Source organism: Macadamia integrifolia, chromosome 5, assembly GCF_013358625.1.
Source record: "Macadamia integrifolia cultivar HAES 741 chromosome 5, SCU_Mint_v3, whole genome shotgun sequence".
Taxonomy (NCBI): domain Eukaryota; kingdom Viridiplantae; phylum Streptophyta; class Magnoliopsida; order Proteales; family Proteaceae; genus Macadamia; species Macadamia integrifolia.
The window spans coordinates 29,497,282-29,519,529 of NC_056561.1; the positions used below are offsets into that span (position 1 = coordinate 29,497,282).

At 38.1% G+C, this 22,248-nt stretch overlaps 4 protein-coding genes across 4 annotated transcripts; 2 read left to right on the plus strand and 2 right to left on the minus strand.

Moving 5' to 3' along the window:
• Positions 1-1,252: 1,252 nt before the first annotated feature.
• LOC122080071 (F-box protein PP2-B10-like) lies at positions 1,253-2,891 on the plus strand. The gene is made up of 3 exons (XM_042646947.1): positions 1,253-1,594; positions 1,709-1,827; positions 2,150-2,891. The coding sequence occupies exons 1-3, from the start codon at positions 1,307-1,309 to the stop codon at positions 2,649-2,651; spliced, it is 909 nt and encodes a 302-aa protein (XP_042502881.1). The 5' UTR covers positions 1,253-1,306; the 3' UTR covers positions 2,652-2,891.
• Positions 2,892-4,612: 1,721 nt separating this feature from the next.
• LOC122077995 (uncharacterized protein At4g26485-like) lies at positions 4,613-7,036 on the minus strand. The gene is made up of 4 exons (XM_042643875.1): positions 7,032-7,036; positions 6,001-6,113; positions 5,685-5,892; positions 4,613-4,895 (listed from the first exon to the last, which is right to left on the minus strand). The coding sequence occupies exons 1-4, from the start codon at positions 7,034-7,036 to the stop codon at positions 4,613-4,615; spliced, it is 609 nt and encodes a 202-aa protein (XP_042499809.1).
• Positions 7,037-8,208: 1,172 nt separating this feature from the next.
• Positions 8,209-10,670, plus strand: LOC122078979 (F-box protein PP2-B10-like). Its single transcript, XM_042645187.1, has 3 exons — positions 8,209-8,774; positions 9,690-9,808; positions 9,910-10,670. Exons 1-3 carry the CDS (start codon positions 8,487-8,489, stop codon positions 10,412-10,414), a joined length of 912 nt encoding a protein of 303 aa, XP_042501121.1. The 5' UTR covers positions 8,209-8,486; the 3' UTR covers positions 10,415-10,670.
• A 3,209-nt stretch (positions 10,671-13,879) lies between these two features.
• Positions 13,880-21,931, minus strand: LOC122078833 (uncharacterized protein At4g13200, chloroplastic-like). The gene is made up of 3 exons (XM_042644990.1): positions 21,622-21,931; positions 14,812-14,969; positions 13,880-14,316 (listed from the first exon to the last, which is right to left on the minus strand). The coding sequence occupies exons 1-3, from the start codon at positions 21,848-21,850 to the stop codon at positions 14,113-14,115; spliced, it is 591 nt and encodes a 196-aa protein (XP_042500924.1). The 5' UTR covers positions 21,851-21,931; the 3' UTR covers positions 13,880-14,112.
• Between the last annotated feature and the right edge of the window lie 317 nt (positions 21,932-22,248).

The following is a 22,248-nucleotide window of genomic DNA, read 5'->3' on the forward strand; positions in this document are numbered from 1 at the left end:
AAAAAAAAAAAAAAAAAAAAAGGCTCATATAGATTGACTCTAAATTGGTTCATACGGAAGTAAATTTGTAAAGGGTTCATACATAATTTTAGGAAAAAAGAATGCTACCTCCTATTGTATCTTATGCCCATTCACATGGGGAAGTGGAACCAAGCTGTAAAAAGACACCCATTCCCTTGTTCCACCTCCCCATGTCTGTGGATATAAGATATAGTAGGAAGTAGCGTTCTTCTCTTTCTCTCTCTTTTCAGAATTCGAGAGATTGATTGGATGCTACAATGTACTTTACTTCCATCTCTCTGTTTGATTAAATTGATTTGCTCTTAGATTTGGAGGGGGGCTATGGGAGGCATGGTTTTAGTGCCTGATATTGGAATAGGTATCAGGCACCTCTAAAACCGACATTGTATCCATAAAGAATGATATCGAATCACTTATATCAAACAGAAATACCCCTGTTTTTTTTTTCCTTTTTTTTACCTAGTTTGTATTATTTAATCAATATAATATTGACCAATTATCAGACCGAAAACTTACCAAACCACTAAGGATACAAGCAATCTAATACCAATATTTAGAACCTTGACGGAAGGAGAGGAGGTGGGGCAACAGGGAGGACGAGGGGAATACATAGAGTAGGAAGAAGAGATGAAGGGGTCAACCGGTTAGAGGGATGGGTTATGGGGACAAAAGGGTAGTGTGGGGTTTTAAGAATATCAAATAGAAGAAGAGGTAAAACTCTACTGTTGGGGGGAATCAGTAGTTGGGGACAGGTGACTAGAGATGAATATAAAGGAGTGTTAGAATCTACGGTCCGTAAATGTTAGTTTACACAGAGAGTTAGGACCAACACCTGTTCCATTCTTTCTATTTAAAAGGTTGAAAGAGGTACTTATGGAAACAAAAAGTACAGGTGTTATTTGAACAAGAAGCGTGAACGTACGTGTAGAAAATCTGAGTTTATTATTACACGTGCCGTCACAGGGCTCTGAGCGAGAATCTAGTTCAAAGTCTCTCAAAAACAAACCTTAGCCACGAAGTATCCATCGCTGAGTCTCTCTCTTTAATAGTCTGGCTTTTACCCCCATCTTCAATAAAGAAGGTTCCACAACTTCTAAAGAAGCCTAAAAGGGATCTTCTCAGTCAGCTTGTGTTGAATGAGAAAAGCCTTAGCAACGAAGCTCTCTCTCTCTCTCTCTCTCTCTCTCACGTATTATAAAAGGGACCCAACAGAGCAACCGAGAGAGACTGCCAAGTGCGAAGGCTAACACAAGAAGAAGAAGAAGAAGAAGAAGAAGAAGAAGCAATGGAGGAAGGAAACACCGTAGATCTCTACGTCTTACCGGAAGACTGTATCTCCAACATTCTATCCCTAACATCTCCCCGAGATGCGTGTAGGTCGTCGGTGATCTCTTCTGTTTTCCGATCAGCGGCGGATTCTGACTCTGTATGGGAAAGATTCTTACCCTCCAATTACCGCCAGATCCTGTCGTCATCATCGGTGTTGTCTGCGTCCCCATCAGTTTTCTTGTCAAAGAAGGAGCTCTTTCTCCATCTCTGTGATAACCCCGTTCTCATCGATAAGGGCACTATGGTAATTTCAATTATACATCACATGTCCCTGAAACAATCTCGACGGTTGATTTACGGTTAAGACTAAACTAAACAGTGCCAATTCTCTCTCTCTTTCTCTCTCTCTTTGTTACAGAGCTTCGCGTTGGAGAAATGCAGTGGGAGAAAATGTTACATGATTGGAGCAAGAGAGCTTTCGATTGTCTGGGGAGATACTCCATCGTATTGGAACTGGCGACCCCTTCCTGAATCCAGGTCTTCTTTCATTCCTCTCTCTCTCTCTCTCTCTCTCAACTATGGGTATCGAGGTCTTTGACCTGATTAGTACGTGGGTGATATTAACTCCACGACTTCATGGACCAAGTCATATCAGGTTGAATGAGAACCATTTAACTTCCATCGAAAACAATCAAAATCGATGAAGAGCATTAAACAACCCGTGTGATTGATCCAAAAGGCTAAGAGGAGTAAAACTTCTGAAACGAAGATCTCTTGTCAACTCGACTGCCTCTTGGGGTTTCTCTCTCTCTAAAAGTCTGAAATCTAGACTTATATGCTTCACGGGTACATGTAGCAGGTTCTCGGAGGTTGCGGAGCTCGTAAACGTGTGTTGGCTGGAAATCCATGGCAAGATGGAGACACGGCTACTTTCTCCAAACACGACATACGTAGCCTACCTGGTGCACAAGTTAACCGACTCTGCCTACGGATTTGAGTTTTCGCCGGCCGAAGTCTCAGTCAAATTAGCCAGTAGAGGTGGTGGTGGTGGTGGTGAAGAAATGAAGTCAGTGTATTTGAATCCACTAGGGAGAAAGAGGCGGCAGCTTGGAACTGCTAGGGGCATTGGAGTTTTCTCAAGGAGTCTCAGTTTCTTGAGGCCTCTGGAACCAGTGCAAAAGGAGGGTCAGGTACCCAAGAAGAGAGAAGATGGGTGGATGGAGATAGGGATGGGTGAGTTCTTTAACGATAGAGGTGCGGATGGAGAGGTAGAGATGACTCTCATGGAGGTTAAGGGTGGCAATTGGAAATCTGGCCTCATCATCCAAGGCATTGAGCTCAGACCCAAAAAGAACCAATGAAAACACAGTCACCCTTATGGGTCTCTGTTCCTTCCACAGATGTTATTTTATTTTCCCAAATAGTGCAAAGATGCCACAATTTGGGTTTGGGGCCCATGTGAAGTTCTTCATTTTCTTGTAAGTGGTGCAGGCCAAGAAAGTCGACAACCTTTCCATCTTATTGTACCTCTTTTGGTAAAATTCTTGCCAGCTTGTACTTTCTTGTTGGTATTGGATGTGGATGTCAAAAGCTTTTACCAATTCTGTTGGAATGAGTAGCAGAGAGAAAATTAGAGAATATGGATAAGTGGTTTTCATCATTGGCCCTTTTTTTCGGCCTGAACTCTCTCTCTCTCTCTAGTCTAGGCAAAGGTAAACTAATTAAAAGCCAAGTCTGCAACTCTATTACCCTTAATTGCAAAAATAAAATTGTCTCCACTTGGTCGTTATCAAAATATGCTGAGGTGGGAGTTATTCTCTTTAATTCTGATAGATGATTCCTTCTCATCATAAAGGAATATATGAACAATCCCACAAAGAAATATCTAGTGAAAGAGACATAACCTACATCAGTGAAACCGAATCCAGCATTGGAAAATTCTTTTCTGATACCGGGAGGAAATAATAAAGTATAAATTCTAATCCGGAGCAAAAAAAAGTCCACATGCTTCCACAATCCCATCATGCTACAACTTAGCTATGTGCATGTGTGAAAAATATACCAAACCAACTCTGAATATGCAGAGGAGAGATAACTCTTTTCAAGGAATCTTACCCTTCTAGTTTTTATTTTCATATATTAATGTTTCATCATTTTATTTCGTTTCTAATGTGCATAAAATCAGCATGTCGGTTGACGGTTGATACATGGCAAGAGATCAATCTAATCTATTGTTGGTCTGAAGCCGCTTTGTAATCATTGGGTAATTAAGTCTTCGAGATCAACAATCAAGGATTATCCATATATAACTCCTCATTATGACGGTTACAAAATAAGGAGGTTCCATAATGGCAGTTACGGAGAGATGACAGACCATCCCATTAACGGCTCTAAGGTTTGTTCATTTGCACTCAATAAAATGTAGGCCAGTACTTCACGCTTTCAATTCTTTGTGTGCAGGTAATCTCGTGCAGATTTCTCCAGTAACAATTTCCAATGTGAGACATAAGAAGACAAAAATTATGATTACACAATGATTTTTTTGTGTGCCGATCTCTCTTCATAAATTCAATTTTTTTTTTCTTTTCTCTTCTTGGATTCTAAACAATACCATAGGATTAAGTGTTGGATTTTTTTTTTATTCAATCCTATAATCCATCATTAATTTTCCCCAACAAATCTCAGTGGCTGGGGACTTTTGTCATTTTGTGCAAAAATGGGATTAAAATGCAATTTCCCCAAACATTAAGGACCTATAATGGAAATTTTCATTTTTAGTCCATTTGTTTTAGGATCAAGTTTTCTTTCACCTATTATGAGATTTACAATTTACAGTTTAATATTTTTCTTATTCATCAATTTTGGCATTAGAATGGGACTCGTCCATCTGTGGTAAGTGCATTTCGAATTTTCTGAGAAGAGTAATAATGAGGTCATAGTTGTTGATGAGGAAAAATGAAAATAAAAAATTGATCTTTTTTTTTTTAGGGTTTTAAGAAAAATGCATTAAAAACTTACAAAGCAAAATTACAATATCGTAAAGATAGCATGCATATATACTTCTACATCTAGCCTTTTGCAAAAATAAGTGCCACTGAAATAAGTGTCTATCTATCAATGAATGTTCTGTTTTAAAAGACTATACCTAATACTTTCTAAATAAATAAGATTTAAAATATATATATATATAAATATATATAAGGAAAAGGGTTCTCTCCCTGATAGTGTTGGTAGTGTGGCCAGTGCGTCAACACAAAAGTCAATCACTGTACGAACAAAAGCATCAATAGGGATGTGATTTTTCGCATTCATGAGAAAAGAGTCAAGTATGAATTGGGAGTTTGAACTTGAAAGTACTGCACCTTCCAACAGGAAAAGAGTCATTGCTACTGCCTTTGTCTCCTCTCTTATTCTCATAACCCGGATAATCTAGTAATTCAAATTCTACTTCTTCAGTCAAATTCAGTCCAACTTCTTCGGCTAGTTTCTCCACCTCCCACAAATAGAAAGGGTAACTTGTCTTGTGGGTCACGTGAACCTCCCCTTTGCTTGTAAGCATGTCACGTGCACTTGAAAGGAAGCCCTTCACTACCTCTTGGTGAAGCCTGGGAAGACACTGAGATCAATATTAAATCCTTTTTAGATAGGGCCTAGAGGGCCACATACTTCTTTGAAAGCTAAAAAATAGTAAATAGTGGGTTAATAGAGGTATCTTTTCTATGAGTCAATCAAGTCCCTGAGCACTCTCCAAGAGAGTAATATCAACTATAAGGTCAAGCCCTGGATCGAAGAGACTAACTTGCTTACACACTCACCAAGAGGTCTTTAGTTCGAGCAAGCATGAACCATATGTTAGCTACTAGGGAAAAAAAAAAAAGAACTACAACGGTTGTGCAAAATATAGGGAATTAAACAAAAAATAAATAAAATTATTAGCTACTAGGAATCACACTGGAACTGATTTAATTCCAAGAAGCAAGCATGAACCATATTCATGAGAATATTAAAAGTGAGAGGGTTACGCATGCCCACCAGCTTTTGGTAAGCTAGATGCCACCAATTGGCTCTACATAGGAGGAAAGAGAGGATTGGTGCATGACACTAAGTTATGAGCCCAATATTGTATTGGCATCAAGAATCTTATTGGCCTGGATCAATATGTTTTCATTTTACTTTTCATGACAAATGGATTATATTTTTTTTATGATTCAAGATCAGCTAGGTATCTGTATCCTCGATCAATGCTGATACAATCCAACCAATCCAATCAATCCGATACTCATACTTAGAATCCTGATTGGAATGCATCCCTTGTACTCTAAGTCTGAACACTACTATGCGCTTTTTTATAATATATATTGGGTTGAGTCTGCTCAATCAGCTATCTAACTCACTCGATTTGGCCTTGTTCACTTTCCCGTCCGTAAAGATAATGGTAGCCTGCATGTGGAAAATTGAAGATTATTCTATCAAACTTCATATCCTCGAGAGAAGGATGGTTGGTCATGGTGTGGCAGGCTACTTCATTTAGAATCGTGCACCCTAGTTTCTCCAATTCCTCCAAGTTTTCCTTTGCTGTTGGGTGCTTGTCCATTAAAGTTTCTGTTTTTCCATGAACAAAAGAGTTAATTAGGAACTCATCAAAGATGAAAGAAAATAATTTTGTAAAGAAAGAGAGAACAAATCATAATAAATCATTGGTGGGTTTACCTTTGCAATCAAGGGAAGCGGATAACATGTTCTTAGCGGAGCCAAAGGCCCTTGCCAAAGATGCAGAGAAGGAGAGATGGAGAGCATATTTGACGGAGAAAAAAATATTTAGGCTATTTTTGGAAGTCAATAAAAGAAAAGAAAAGAAAATTTTGAATTTGATGAGAGAAATGGACACAAAAAATTATTGTGTAATCATTCTTTTTTGTCTTATTATGTCTTTTTTATTATTTTCTTTTATATTCTTGGTTACCTAACATAGTCTTAGAATAAGATAGAAAGTACCAAAAATATATAGACGAAAATGCATTAAAAATACTGGTCCTAGGAGGTCCGATAGTAATGTCTCTACAAGAAAATATACAATTAAAGTTACCGTTATTGATGATAAATAGACATTGGATGACACTTGCCAATGTCGGCCATTCAACTACCAATGTTGGTCGAAACTAACTACGCATCAAACATATAGAAAATAACATCTAGTCTGGGGGCAAAAAAGATTTCACATGCTCAAAAGACTAGCTCTACCCCGATCGACGCACATGTGAAAAACACCATGGACTAACCCTAAATATGTGAGAGGAGATATAGCTCTCTCTAAGGAACCCTATCCTTGTAGTTTCCATTTCTATATATTAATCTCCCATCATCATATCCAAAATTCCCACACAAAAGGAGCTTGATATATAAAGAAACTTCCAACAAAAGCAACCATGTAAAAAAAGAAAGCAATTTTGAAACTCCAATTTAAAACTATATTTTACAACGGTGAGACAACATCATTGTAGAAAAATCTTGGACTATAAAGCATGAACCTAGATTGGATTTTTTTTTTTTTTTTTTTGGGTGGGGTGTAGTACTAATAAGCATTAGGCTTTGCATTTAGTGGATTCCAAGTGATAGGAACAAGAGTGTACAAGATTGTTCTCGTGTGTGAACCTAATCTGGTCTCTTCAGTTGTACCCCATAGTTGGAAAACTTAGATTCATGTAAATAAATTCTTTGCCTTTTTATAAACAAGTTCCTACCGCATTTGATAATGCAGAGTATTGAAACACATCCTACCAAGTGGTGTACTACTTCACATTTCTAACTTGCACTTCAAGGATTCTTCAAGATTTCTTACATGATGATAAAACTTGTGTAGGACATCAGCTTGAGAACTCATATGAAATAGTTTTTTTTTTTCCAAGTTGACCAAATGCTTAACTTGGTCACTATTGAAGGCACTACTCATGTGGTCCAAACACCCACAGTATGCATTGCTTCCCTTTGCAAGTAATGAAGGCACTACCCATGTGGTCCAAACATTCACATTATGCATTGTTTCCCTTTGCAAGAAATGAAAATGAGCTTCTCTTACCACAACTACCACTGACCGAGGTAAAACTTTTACCACAAAAGGTCATTGGGAAGTCAGGAAATATTTTTATTAATTTTTTTTCCCTCTTCTTAAGTGAATAAAGAATTAAGGAAAATTTTACAAAAGGTAAAACTTGTGACAACAAATTGGGGCAAGTGTTGTTTGTCCGAGAATGACAATGCCCAAACACTAGGACTCATAAACTAAGAAGGGGCATTGTGGTCATTCTGCACCATCTGCATGTGGTGCATAGACCTCTCCAACACAAAAAACTGTTCTTGACAAAGTGTCATAAATTGGTATAAAGATTTGGTTTCCTTCCATCCGTTTGGATCCTTCAAGATCCCATCTCACACCATTCATAGGGTGTGGTGTGAGACAGCCGTGATTTACTCTCCATAAATTGACAGGATTCTTTTTCCCTAAATAAATGGGAAAAATAACCTTGTCAATCTGGTGTTGCTTACGCCAGCGCACAGGGCCAATGAAAAATGATGTGACAACATCTTTAGATGAATTCGAATCAGGTTCACATACGAGAACAATCTTGTACATCTTTGGTCTATAAATTTAGAATCTATCAAATGAAAAGAGAAAGTAAATTCTAAATCCACGGATCAAGAATGTAGAAATTGCAAACCTGATCCAATCTCTGTTTAGACTTTAGGCTTCAATTTATAATCTTTTCGTGCCCGCCTTTATTATGAAAGGGATTGTATAAATCCACGAAAATCATGTGAAGCAAATTCTTTTTTTTTTTGGTAAGGCATGTGAAGCAAATTCAGAAACGGTAGATTGAATAGAATCCACGTGTGATTCTTATAATAATATCCCAACGGACATTACGGAGCTCTGATCCGCAATTGAGTCCGGCAAAGAACCTTAGCCACCAAGGATTCATTCTCTCTCTCTCTCTCTTAAAAGAAGTTCCATAACTGCTAAAACCTAAAAGGGAACTCTTCTGTCAAGGAGAGAAAAAAGCCTTAGCGACGAAGCCTTCCCCTATCTTTCTCTTCTTACGTATTATAAAAGGGACTCAAGAGAGCAACCGAGAGAGACTGCCAAGGCTAACAACAAGAAGAAGATCAAGAAGAAGGAGAAGAAGAAGAAGAAAGAAGCAATGGAGGAAGGGAGCACCGTAGATATCTACTTCCTACCAGAAGGTTGTATCTCCAACATTATATCCCTAACATCTCCTCGAGATGCGTGCAGGTCGTCGGTGATCTCTTCTTTTTTCAGATCGGCGGCGGATTCAGACTCTGTATGGGAAAGATTCTTACCCTCCGATTACCAGCAGATCTTGTCGTCATCATCGGTGTCTCCGTCCCCAATGTCAGTTTTCTCGTCGAAGAAGGAGCTCTATCTCCATCTCTGCCATGATCCCCTCCTCATCGACAGGGGCACTAAGGTAATTTCCATTAACCACATCTCCTATCCTCTATACGATAATGCGTCTTCGAATATTCTCAATGGGGAAATGAAAGATGCTTATACCTTAGTTCCCATGTGTCTTATGTTGCGTTTGGTAATGTTCTTAGAAAATGTTTCTGAATTTTTTTTTTTTCGTTTTATAGAAACAAAAAAAAAAAAAAAAAAAAAAAAAATAATAGATAAAACATGGTGCAATTATGATGTGTTCTTTTTTTTTTTTTATAACAAAATGTGAAAAAAAAATAAAAAATGACAAAACGGTTGTTCCATCGTTCCTTTTTTTTTTTTTTTTTCTCTTTCTTTTTAAGGGTATTTTGACACATAAATTAAAATTTTTGTTTTTAACACGAGACCGTTCTATTACCAAACGCAGCTTTACTGTCTGGGTAGCTTTGTTTCTTTTTTGGTATTATAGTTGATAATATGAATTTTGATTAAATGATTATTTTTTAGATTAATAAAGAAGTTTGTCTGGATAGCTTTGTTTCTATTTAGATTAAATGATTATTTTTTAGATAATCTGAATTTTGATGGAGATACTCTAGGATCTAAAGGTGTCAATGGAATTCAAACTTTTTTAGGTAAAATAAAATCGAAAACGATTTCATATATTAAAACTGAGATCATTTATAAATGGTTTCGGTTTAAACAGTTTTAAACGATTTACTAATGATTTAAAATTTAAAATCCAAATGCAAATCATGATTTTAATTTTAAATCAAAATTGAAACATTTAATTAATAGTTTCATGGTTTCAATGTAAACTATATAATTCAATTTTGATAAATAATTTCGATTTTAAATTGACATCCTAACTCCGACCCAATCCAAATATATGATTACCAATTGAATTCTCTCTTTTATTTATTTATTTATTTATTTTGGGTTACAGAGCTTCGCGTTGGACAAATGCAGTGGCAAGAAGTGTTACATGATTGGTGCAAGAGAGCTGTCGATTGTGTGGGGAGATACTCCATCGTATTGGAAATGGCAACCCCTTCCTGAATCCAGGTCTTCTTCATTCTTTCTCTCTCTCTCTCTCTCTCTCTCTCTCTCTCTCTCTGGAAGTCTGAAATCTCTAGACTTATAAGCTTCAAGGGTACATGTAACAGGTTCTCAGAGGTTGCGGAGCTCGTAAACGTTTGTTGGCTGGAAATCCATGGCAAAATGGAGACACGACTGTTGTCTCCCAACACAACATATGTAGCCTACATGGTGCTCAAGTTCACCGACTCTGCCCACGGATTCAACTTTGACCCGGCGGAAGTCTCTGTCAAATTACTCAATAGTGGTGAAGAAATGATCAAATCGGTGGATTTGAATCCAGTAGGGAGACAAAGACGGCAGGTTGGAGGGTACAGAGGGTTTGGAAGATTACCAACCCTCCTGAGACTCAGGCCATGGGAACCAGTGGAAGATCCAGAACCGCGACAAGAAGGTCAGATACGACCCAAGAAAAGAGAGGATGGGTGGATGGAGATAGAGATGGGGGAGTTCTTCAATGAGAGAGGTGAGGATGGAGAGGTAGAGATGAGTCTCATGGAGGTCAAGGGTGGTCAATGGAAATCTGGCCTCATCATCCAAGGCATAGAACTCAGGCCGAAAGAGAACCAATGAATTAAAACCAGTCATTTATATGGGTCTCTACTATTAATCTGAAGTGGTCCAAGAAAGTGGACAACCTTTTTCAACTCTTAAGTGTGTTAGAAAAGAGCTTTTTCTCTCTGTTTGTGCTTTCTTTTAGTTAAAATTTTCAGCTAGCTTGTATTTCCATGTTGGTATTGGATATAATTAGGATAAAAAAAATTAGAGAATTAAAAAGTGTGTACCCTTAAAAAAGAAGAAATAATTGATATAGAGGTTTGCAACTCTATTACCAATGGAAAAAAATGATTTTTTTCTTTCTGATGAGAAAAAGAAGAAAAAAATTGTTAAGATGGAAACATAAGATTGATACAATTGAATAAAAATACAGTTTTTTTGTGCATTACTATATTTGTTAGTGTCATAAATCAAAATATCACCTCTTGGGGAGGCATAAAGAAAAAGTTGATTGAGTTGAGCAAGTGAAAGACTTCAAAAAACAAAGGCGAAAGATTGTTGCAAGACCAATTAGTTACTTTAGGATCCATCAAAGAGTTTTTGTAAATCAAGAGAGTCACACTAAGCTTCCAAAATGCCCTAATCGTAATCCTTGGCTGTCTTCATTCCTTGGAGAAAATTATGAGAGATTGCTTCAATTCATCAAGAAATTAGTTGAAATTAGCATCAAGTTTCATTGGGAAAAAAAAAAGTACCTACACCCCACCCAGAGATTTTGTGGAAAGGGAGACTGATGTAGGAGCATTTTGTGAAAGGGGATATGGGGCCTTAAAAGACTTGATGTCCTAGAATTTAAGGATCAATCCAGGGGTTCACCTTTTTTTTTTTTCTTTCGTTTTAACCATGGCAATTCAGGGGTTCACTAATCTCCGTTATCCAATACAAATAAACATTCCTAGACTTGATGTCCTAGAAGATCTCTAACTTTCAAAATAGATTTCCAACCCCATGAAGGAGAGGGAACAAAGAAAGTGAGAGTTTATGAAGTATTTAGATTTTAGACTACATCAACTTCCCCAAAGAGGATTTTTTTTTTTTTTTTTTTTTCTGAATGAGAAGCAAGATTCATAGATGATGCAAGTTTAATGTTGAGACCTCCCAATAATTTCTTAGATTGATAGATAGTATCCCAACTAACCATAGGCACTAGAGATTTCTTGCCATTCCACTTGGTCGTTATCAATCTGATGAGGTCGGCGTTATTCTTCCAATCTGATGAGGTCGGAGTTATTCTTCCAAGAGAACCTCTTTAATTCTAATAGATTATCCTCACCATAAACGAATATTACCCATGAACAATCCCACAAAGAATTGTTTATTAGAAGAAGAATCGATTCAACTTATGCCAAGCAATTCACATTTAAAGATTATATCCTATAAAAAATTTTAGAGTCCAATCATATATCGGAGAATATCACGATTATTTAATCCTCCCATATCTATTGAGGTTTCCGATGCCCATGATCTCATGTGATTTGTGTCGATAGGAAATTTAGCAAACTGTGTCTTTTTTTATTTTTTCAAATAGATGATTATCATAATATTTTACTATTATCTACACCAATGCAAGGATCAATGAGAGCGTATGTAGGGGCATATACATGGATAAGATTTTTTATTATCTAAGGGTAGGGTGGTAATTTCAGGTACTCATATGCTAGGCACGTAGAGACTATGCGACCAGGCAGTTTTCTTTTTCCCTAAAAACATATGGGTAAGTGATGAGGCAAAATATGTCACTTTCCTTAGCACGGCTGAAGGATGTACGCAAACCTGAACAGGATTGAGTCGCTACTTCGGCCTCCTTGAGGCCGTGTCCACCTCGGCCTCCATAATGCTGTGCTTCTACCTCGGCCTTCTCAGGCCGTGCTCCACCTCGGCCTCCATCATCTCTTCTGTGCAGGTCGGCTAAAGCACCAGGAACTGCAGGGAAGATCGTCCGATCAATTTTTCCCGCATCAGTAAGTTTTTTCTGTCCGAAAGAATGCCCCTACACCCAGACATAAGAGGTATAAAATGACCACCATACCCCCTAGATGCATGCCCGCAATAGCGTGAGAGCCAATGAAGGGGCACACAAGCATCAACACGGGGTGGGATTATTGTATTTCACAGGGGTGGGGTGTCATTGCCCCAGGCTGAGCCCCACGACCAAAGAGCATTCTTTTGCCATTTACTTATATATTATTTCATTGGACGAAAAATACCCTTACTTACACTTACATTTCCTCTTCCTCAGACATCCCTATCCTTGCACATGTCACTCTACCCTCTTATCCTTCCCCACATATATCTCTTCCCATTTTCTTTGGAATCCAAGCAGGTCCACAGGTAGAGTTAGCCAAACAAAACTTTTTGCAGTGCCATATGAACCAAAGACTAGGAAACTTAAACTTTTGGGTTTCCCTTTACAAAATTACCCACAAAAAGTTTTGATTAACAAAAATACCCAAAATTAGGTTTGGGTTTACAAAACTACCAAAACAGTGATTCTCTTTCATCTGCCTATTTGTTTTGTCATTTTTACCCCTGGCTTGCCGAGGTGGTAGCACGGCCTGATGGAGGCCAAGGTTGTAGCACGGCCTGATGGAGGCCGAGGTGGCAGCATGGCCTAATGGAGGCCGAGGTGGACACGGCCTGAAGAGGGCCGAAGTAGCAGCTCAGTCCTGTTCAGGTTTGCGTACATGCTTCAGCCGTGCTGAGGAAAGTGACATTTTTTGCCTCATCACTTACCTTCTTCAATCTGAGTCGCTATTTCAGCACTGAATCGCAGCCAATGCTTATGCATCAGCGTCTCAACACACGGAATCAGGGATCGACATCTGCTGAAACCTACGCCTCATCCCACCCCTGTCGTGACCAGTATCCACTGCAACCCTCATGACTAATTCTGGATACCCATCAGGTCGGGCTGCCACCTCGGCCTCCATCATGCCGTACTCCACCTAGGCAAGCCAGGGGTAAAAATGACAAAACAAATAGGCAGATGAAGGAGAATCACTGTTTTGGGTAGTTTTATAAACCCAAACCTAATTTTGGGTATTTTTGTTGACCAAAACTTTTTGTGGGCAATTTTGTAAAGGGAAACCCAAAAGTGGGTAATCATGTAATTTTCCCAAACTTATTAAATACCAAACAATGGACAATCGACTTGTTTAGATGACTATGAGAGTTATACATCTGCTTCCACAGTCAAACAAGAGTTTAAATATATTACAATGCCTTGTTGGTTTGGATTTTGAGCTAGATAGTCCCCCTGTGGGGAGCTGTTGAAGTGGTAGCTAGATTCTTCTCTATGCACATATGCCACTTCTATTTGATAGGTAAGGTTAGCCCAGTCCCCTCTGAGCCTGGTGTGGATGGGCCTGGGCTGAGATGTTCCAGCCCGACCTTTTGGGTTGAGCATATCCTAAGATACATTATAGCCATTTTCAGTTCACCTGCACTAGGGGAAGTAGAGTTTGATACATGAAACACTAATTGATGCAACACAAGGTAATCAAGCTTCTCTTGGATTCTTGAACCTGGCTACTGAGATTTCAAATGTGACTGTTTTATTATGGTTCACAAAAACATATTACACTGAACCTACTACTATGAGATAGATACATAAGCTCTTCTTTCATTGATGATGAGAGATGTGCTAGAACCCAAATAGAATGGATCAGATGAGTAACATAATACATAACCATAAAGGGGCAAAAGAATTTCAGTCATCCTTTTAACTTCCCAACCAAAGGATCCTCATCAACCGTTGTTGAGGCGGTTGACTCTGATGAAGGTGAAATTGACGTAGTTGCAACATCACTAGATACTGATATCACTGCTGGAGTAGAATTGGGAATAAGCCCTTGGGCTTCCCTGGCTTCCCGTGCCGCTTTCTCCTTGGCTCGCTTTGCTCTCTCGAACACATCATCCTGCATCACCATGCATTCAATTAGCCATATGTTATGGGGACTCAAGAATGCCCAATAGGAGAATGATGAAAGAGGAAAGGATGCATAACTTATTCCATCCTTTCAGTCATTTTAGGCAAGCAACCCACCCCCCGCTTTACAAAGGTGTACTCTAATAGCCTAAGGAAATGTGCCTGTGCGTTTCCCCTAGGTTCCCATTCCATTGGCTTAACTTTCAGTCACGAGAATAAATATGTAACAGAAACAGAAGAGAGCCCAAAAAAGTACTCCGTTATATAGTATATCATCCATGAAAGACCAATCATAATATATAGTAATTTATTCATTTCCAATTGGGACAATTTCCTGAGACATTTTGTGTCAACAAGCAACACCATGTTCATGTTCACAGAATACAGGTGGTTCAACAAATAAAGATGGAACTAGAAGTGCAAAGGCTACTCATAAATTATTCCGTTAAAAAAAAGCTACTCGTAAATTGAATGGAGGTTCCACCTGGAATTCCTGTACTTGCTTTTGTTGCTCAGCTTGCAACCTGCCAACTGCACTCAACAACTCCCCTACTGTAGATTCAATACGTTCATTAAGTGCTTCTGCCAGAGCCTTCCCTAAGAAAAAAGCATCCAGAATGGTCCTGCTTTCGTTATCATCACCTGCAAGATGCAATCCGGCATTTCTTTAAGTAAATAACACAAGAAGTAATAAAGCAATGGGCAGAGGTTTCACATGATGCCAGAGTAGGAAACTGCACCAATAAGAGGATGGGAGATGGATTCATTCAATAGGGGGCTCACATTTTGTCTGAGGAACGTGTGGCAATGTGGGCCTCAGGCTCATTATATGAGAGGATTTAGAAAGGAATCCACACTCCAGCATTGTGGGGATCTTTTTCCCCAAGCAATTATAACTCTTGATGTATCTTTTTTGGTTGTGCAAGACCAACGCATGTCCCAACTGATAAAACATGAAATGAAACTAACTGGAAATTACTAATGGCACTTTGCAGTTTATTTCTTTTCTCCTAACCACTCCATCCGGTTGCAAGGGAAATAAAAGAATGGGAAATCAAATCAAATCAATCCTAAAGTGGAAAGTTTTGTAATCATTAGCTTCCGTGACCAAATTTAGTTATTAAATTTTACTTTGCAATCAAATTCCTTTGATTTGAAAAGTAAAATAAAGATTGCATCTGACATGGTAAGAGTTTTAGGTAGTTACACAATCACGATTACAAAACTTAACCTTTTCTTTTCAGAACTGATTTCCCTTCCCTTCACTTTCCAATACTTGCAACCAGACAGCTTACAAGTATATTATAATATTGTCCCTTCTTTTTGTTTTGGGGGTATTTAGGGGGCAATCTCCAGAATATGATAATCATCACTGGAGAGGGCAGGGTGGGGGGAATCCAAATCCTGCAAGGTATACAATCAAATATTTAAGGCTTGTTGGTATAATATGTAGAGTGGAAGAAGCAAAGGAAAAGCAGCCCCTTGAAGTTACAAACTTTCAACATGGCAAACAATTTTCTTTTCTCTTCTCTTTCAATAAGGCTGTGTTTGGTAGCCAAGAGAAGAAAAGAAAATAAAAGAAAAAGGTACACTTTTTGTACTTTTTTCTTAGGTTAAGAATTTCTCTTTGCACTTGGTATGTCTTCACCCAAGAGAAGATTCAGCTTTTGAAATTTAAAATTCCTCTTGGGAATTGTGAAGATTTCTTTTGCTCCCAAAAAAAAATCTTGCAAAAAACACAAGAAAACATGAGAAAATATGAAAACATAATAAGACAAAAAATGAATGATTACACAATGATTTCCTATGTGTCTATCTCTCTCCAAAATTCAAAATTTTTTGAATCTAGAGAAGAAAAGAAAAGAAAAGAAAAGAAAAGAAATGGTGAGAAAAAAAAGAAAAGTACATATGTTTGGTTACCATTAGAAGAGAAGAGAAGAAAAGAAAAGAAAAGAAAACTTTTTGTATTTTCTCATTTTTCTTGTGTTTTTGGCAAGATTATTTTTTTGGGAGCAAAAGAAAACTTCACAATTCCCAAGGAGAATTTTGAAATTCAAAAATTGAATCTTCTCTTGGATTAGGACATACCAAGCACAAAGAGAAGTTCTTAAACCAAGAAAAAAGTACAAAAAAGCACCCATATGTACTTTTTTCTTTTCTTCTCTTGGCTACCAAACACAGGCTAAGAGTACAAATTGACCATTATACAACTCATATTTACTTGCAAATTAATGACAATGCTTTCTGTTCCAAAAAACCTTCATATGGGTATCATCTAATTTAAATAATTATAAAAAATCGAATGTCTAATCTTAAAATATTGCTCCTAAAAAAGTATATCAGAGTCTTAGTTCTTATGAAAAAAATTACAAAGAATTTGGAGAAAAAAATACACAGAAAAACTAGGCAAATAAAAAGCAATAACATTGAATTGAAATGAATAACAAGCAGAATTCACTAAAATAACTTTAAAACATTTAGGGAATAAGCACAAAAGTATCACTAGATTATACTCCTTTCTTAGTACCAACCAATAACTTTCTGTTGCTAATATCCTGATACAACTTTGAACAAGTCCTAATAACATGCAAAAAAAAACTAATCATTATCTACAACTTACTAAGGTAAAATAATTATAATAATAGAGTAGAAGAACATGAGTTAGAAATAAGGACTAGGGTTAGAGATGAAGGAAGATGAGAGAAGAGAGGAAGGAAGAAGAGGGAGAGAAGATGAGAGAAGAAGAAGAATGAGAGCAAAAAGTAAGGAGCTTTCTTGCTCTTCCCCACATATATTATGTTCAACTAGAACTTTAGGGAAATTACATTAGACCTCCCTAGGGAGGTGAAAGGGAAAAGAAAATATAGCTTGGGACAACATAATATAAGAACAATTTTCCTAAACTACCCCTATTACATAAACTCCAACACTCCCCCTCAAGCTAGAGAATAAATGTCATACATTCCTAGCTTGCATAAAATGGTACTGAACAGGTGAAGAATGAGTCCTTTGGTGAAGATGTCTGCCAGTTGATCACCTGTCCTTATAAAAGGTGTGCAGATGTTGCCAGAATCAATCTTCCCTTTGATGAAATGCCAGTCTACTTCAATGTGTTTTGTTTTATCATGTTGCAATGGATTATGGGCAATGCTTATAGCTGCTTTATTATCACAATAGAGTCGTATAGGTCCTTCAGTGTCAACCCCAACTCGAGAACTAACTGACGCAGCGAAATGAATTCACAAACTACATGAGCCATTGCCCTGTATTCAGCCTCTGCACTAGATCTAGCTACAACCGACTGTTTCTTGCTCCTTGATGTGACCAAGTTACCATCCACGAATGTGCAATTATCAGATGTAGATCTCCTATAAAAAATGGACCCAGCCCAATCAGCATCGGAATAACCTTCTATTCCCAAGTGATTGTTCCTGGCATACAAAAGCCCTTTTCCTGGAGAGGACTTCAAGTATCTGAGGATACGGTACACAACATCCAAGTACCCACTCTTGGTCGCATGCATAAACTAGCTCACTACTCCCACTGCATAAGAAATGTCTAGACGAGTCAGAGACAAATAGATAAGCTTCCCCACCAACCTCTGGTGTATTTCCCTGCATCAACAAGGGAAGGGCCATAGTCTAATCCTAACTTATGATTCTGCTCAATAGGAGAATTTGCCAGTTTGCAACCCAACATGCCTATTTCGTTCCACAAATTTAGCACAAATTTCCTTTGGCATATGTTGATTCCCTTCTCAGAATTCGACACATCAATACCCAAGTAATATTTCAAGTGTCCTAGATCCTTGACCTCAAGCTGTTTGGCCAAATAAACTTTTAGCCTAGCTATTTCATCGTTATCATCTCCAGTCACCACGATCAACATACACAATCAATGTTGTGATGGTATCATTACCTCGCCAGGTAAATAATGTGAGGTCCGCTTGGCTCTGGGAATATCCATTCTTCAGAATGGCCTGTTTGAACCTCTCAAACCATCAACTGCCGGAAACTTGAAGCCAGAAGGGGGCTGCATATATACTTCCTCCTCTAAATCTCCATGGAGGAAGGCATTCTTTATATCCAATTGATATAAGGATCAACTTCTGTTTTCCGTCACAGATAAAAGGACTCTTATTGAATTATGTTTGGCCACAGGAGCAAAGGTTTCCTAATAATCAATTCCATACACCTGACTGTACCTTTTGGCCACCAATCTTGCCTTGTACCACTCAATAGCATCATCTAATCGGTACTCGATCGTATAGACCCACCTACATCCAACTTGAATTCTCCCCCTGGGAAGGCCAGCCAGTTTTCAAGTACAGTTCTTATCAAGTGTCATTATTTCCTCAGACATAGCTCATTTCCACTTAGGGTTTGACATAGCCTCAATAACAGTTTTGGCGATGGAAGCAAAAGAAATAGCATATGTAAAAGCAACATCTGTAGGAGAGAGAGCATCATAGGAAACAAACTGGGTTATAGGATTAGTACAAGCTCTCTTACCCTTAAGAACAGCAATAGGGAGATCCAACTCCGAATGAAGAAAGGAGGTGTCACCTAACTGAGGAAGGGGAAGCTCAGGATGTGGATCCAAAGAAGATTCTTGGCATGTCTTCTTTGTCCTTCTTGTATACACAATATCAAGTACCTTCTCTTTACAAGGTTCATCTACAGTATCAACATCATCCACCTCTTTATGTTTTCCAATATCAAAAGAAAAAAGGAGTAAGAGGCAGTGGGCTAAACGGAATGGCATCAACAGCCTTTTCACTTTTATTTTTTCATTCTCCCCCTGAAGAAGACACTAATGAGAGGCAAAGAAAGGCCCAGACTTGAGGAAGTTTACATATTTGGAAAGAAATCACCTGCGAGATGAAGGATGGCAGTACCTGTAGCCTTTTAGTAGTGGAAGAATATCCAAGGAAGAGGCATTTGAGAGCCTTAGGATCAAGTTTGATGTGGAAGGATTTGTTATCATGCACATAACAAACACAACCAAACACCCTTGGAGGAAGAGAAAAAGCAAAGGACTGAGGAGACAAGAGTGCAACAAGGCTTTGAGACCCAAGGATTTTGGTAGGCATGCGATTGATGAGAAAAGCAGTAGTAAGAACGGCTTCAGACTGAAAATTTTTAGGAACATGCATATCAAATAAAAGGCTTCTACCGATTTCTAACAAAAGGCAATTTTTCCTCTCAGTTATCCCATTCTATTGGGGTGTATCAACACAAGCAAGTTGATGGATGATACCATTATCAATAAAAAAAAAAATCTTGTAAACCACCATACATGTACTCCCCATTTGGTGCAGGCAACACTAGCATGCGGAAGCATCTTCAGCGCTAGGTGGGTGAAAGGCAGCGGTCTTTTTGCGCCTGTTCAGTCTGGGCGTTGCCTGCACCAGAGTGATAAGGATCTTTATCCCATAATAATAAAAGGGAGAGGAATCGGTACAATGCCAGAGTGCAGTTTACCACCAATAAGTGGGTGGGAAATCTAATAGTCCAGTAGGGGGTTTAATGAGGGAGAGAGAATGTAGGGTCCACGCATGGGATGTGAGATGGTGTGAAAGAAATCTGCACATTGGCCTCGCAGAAATCTTTTCCTATAAAAATAATAAATATAATAAAATAGGAGTTGCCAGTTCAAACATAACTAAGAGTCAAATGGCATTTCCAAACGAAAAAGAATAGGGATGGGGTGACTGGACATGGATTATAAGAAGAGTCCTGATTTCTTATTCCCTGTTTATTCTTGGGTATACAGTCCAGTTTAAAAAATCAAAATATGCAACTCTAATAAGGCAAGAAATAGGGTGACGCAGATAATTCTTTGATGAATAAAAGAAGCAATCCACCCTATCCATCTAATGTAAGTGGAGGAAATCTAGAAGGAAGGATGTCCTCAGGTTGAAGCTACTAGATTCTTTCAGTTGCTGTTTTATCAAATTCATCTTTATTGTCATCAAATCACCAGCCCACTAGAGGGTGACACACTATTCCCATTGGTGTGAGATTATATCAATTTCAACTGTCAAGAACTATGGAGCAAAGAGTAATTTTCTCATATAATATAGACCTTTTGGCAATATTCTTGTTCTTTTTGTTTGGTAGCAATGCGTATTAATTAGCAAGAGGAAATACAAGAGAAATGACCACCCCATAAAACCGGAAGAAGGGGGGGGGGGGGGGGAGGGGACAATGCAACAGAACAACAATAAAGACTACACTGAAGATTCAGTATTGGAAGGATTCCCATTACAAGCAAAAACTTTACCTCATTTTCCTTTTTATGCTTACAAAGCTTATCAAATTGTAGTTTGAAGGCTATTTATATTTTCAGTCATTCTCATCTGCGTCTCGAATATGGAGGCACCATCTCTCACTTAAGCAATAATGTTGCCGTTTCTTCTTACCCCCCCCCCCTTTTTTCTTGTACCATCAAGGATTATAAAAGAATTTCCATAGAACAAGAAGCAAAACAATGCCGGCTTTCCTAAGAACCTACCTGATAGACAAAACTAAAATAATAAAAAACGAAAAATTAAGATCTTTATCCCAAAATACAATGTTTCTCCATAGTTCATTCTGCTAGTAAACACATCAGTCAAGAAAATGTTAGGCTTACAGGGCATCCACTGAATAAGACATTCAACCTTGCACCCAAGATTCAAGCCTCTCAATGAAACAGGTAACTCCCAACAGAAAAATAAGAACACTCAAAGAAGATACCGGTAAAATTACAGGTAAAAATGATATTTGCGGTCAACCACAAGTGTACTGTATTCAAGAGTAAAAGGACAAAGGTCCCAACTCAGTGAACTCACAAAATCTCAAACACTTGTCGGACCTGAAAAAGGCTAACAGGGTCGCCACAACAACAATCAAAATTAAGTTTACAAGAATCCCCTCCCCCCATCCCCCCTTGTTTTAAATTCAATTACCTTTACAGAAGAGGGGAATATCTAGATTTACTCTCAGAAATTGGAATCAAGGAATCTATCGAAAGCGAAATCTTCAATACAATCACCGTAAATCATTATCAAAGTAAACGATGCAACATAGAAACCCTGAAGATTGAAAAGGAAAAGAAGCAAAACCCACCTCACACAACAAACCAATTGTTCTTTCATAGCAGAAATATGAAATTTACAAACCAAAGGATCCACGAAGCACACTTAACTCTTACAAAAGGATTCTAGTATGTCACAACTACATCGTAAAATCAATTGGAGTAAGAAATGAAACTCAGAAAACAGAAAGAAACCCATGTATGCAATTTTCACCTGATCCGGGAGCTCCAGGTCGGCTGCTACTGCGACACTCTAAATTGAGCTTGGGAAACCCACCTCTGAGGCTTACGCTTCTGAATTCAGAATGTGAGGAATGAGAAGGGCATCGAGAACCAATACAGTAAGCAAAGGAAGAAGAAGAAGAACAAAAGGTGTTAGTTTTCATGGTCAGACGAGGTGGGGAGAGGGAAGATGGTGGAGCCGAAATCCCACTCATTCTCATCTCTCTGCTGTCGGTTACGGAGCATTCATCTGCTATTTGGTTTGGCCCCCAAAATCCAAACTGGTAGAAGGGAAAATATTAGATATGCTGTCGGTATATGGTAAGCATCCATTTTGTGTCTCTCTTTCCCCTCTTTTGAAATTATCCCTATGCCTCCTACCGAATTATTCGGTGGAATCGAATTTTTTCGAATTTTATCAAAAATTCTGACCGAATCCGAATTAAAAATAAAATTTGGTAAAATTCACGATTTTTTTCAAAAGTAAATATAAAACGTGAATAATTCGGATCGAATCTGAATTAAACCGAATTATTCGGTCCATTTAAACAGTATTAAAAAAAAAAAACAAAAAAAAAAAAACCCAATAAGTTTTTTTGACCGAATCCTTAAATTAATC

Excerpts from the sequence above, each read along its gene's own strand:
- LOC122080071 (XM_042646947.1), top strand. The coding sequence starts at position 1,307 with ATGGAGGAAGGAAACACCGTAGATCTCTACGTCTTACCGGAAGACTGT. Across the intron at positions 1,595-1,708 it reads TCATCGATAAGGGCACTATG|AGCTTCGCGTTGGAGAAATG; the intron begins GTAATTTCAATT and ends TCTTTGTTACAG. Across the intron at positions 1,828-2,149 it reads CGACCCCTTCCTGAATCCAG|GTTCTCGGAGGTTGCGGAGC; the intron begins GTCTTCTTTCAT and ends TACATGTAGCAG.
- LOC122077995 (XM_042643875.1), bottom strand. Across the intron at positions 5,893-6,000 it reads CGCTTCCCTTGATTGCAAAG|AAACTTTAATGGACAAGCAC; the intron begins GTAAACCCACCA and ends ATGGAAAAACAG. Across the intron at positions 4,896-5,684 it reads AGTGAACAAGGCCAAATCGA|GCTTCACCAAGAGGTAGTGA; the intron begins GTGAGTTAGATA and ends GTGTCTTCCCAG.
- LOC122078979 (XM_042645187.1), top strand. The coding sequence starts at position 8,487 with ATGGAGGAAGGGAGCACCGTAGATATCTACTTCCTACCAGAAGGTTGT. Across the intron at positions 8,775-9,689 it reads TCATCGACAGGGGCACTAAG|AGCTTCGCGTTGGACAAATG; the intron begins GTAATTTCCATT and ends TTTGGGTTACAG. Across the intron at positions 9,809-9,909 it reads CAACCCCTTCCTGAATCCAG|GTTCTCAGAGGTTGCGGAGC; the intron begins GTCTTCTTCATT and ends TACATGTAACAG.
- LOC122078833 (XM_042644990.1), bottom strand. The coding sequence starts at position 21,850 with ATGAGAATGAGTGGGATTTCGGCTCCACCATCTTCCCTCTCCCCACCT. Across the intron at positions 14,970-21,621 it reads ACCTGGAGCTCCCGGATCAG|GTGATGATAACGAAAGCAGG; the intron begins GTGAAAATTGCA and ends TGCATCTTGCAG. Across the intron at positions 14,317-14,811 it reads AGCAAGTACAGGAATTCCAG|GATGATGTGTTCGAGAGAGC; the intron begins GTGGAACCTCCA and ends ATGGTGATGCAG.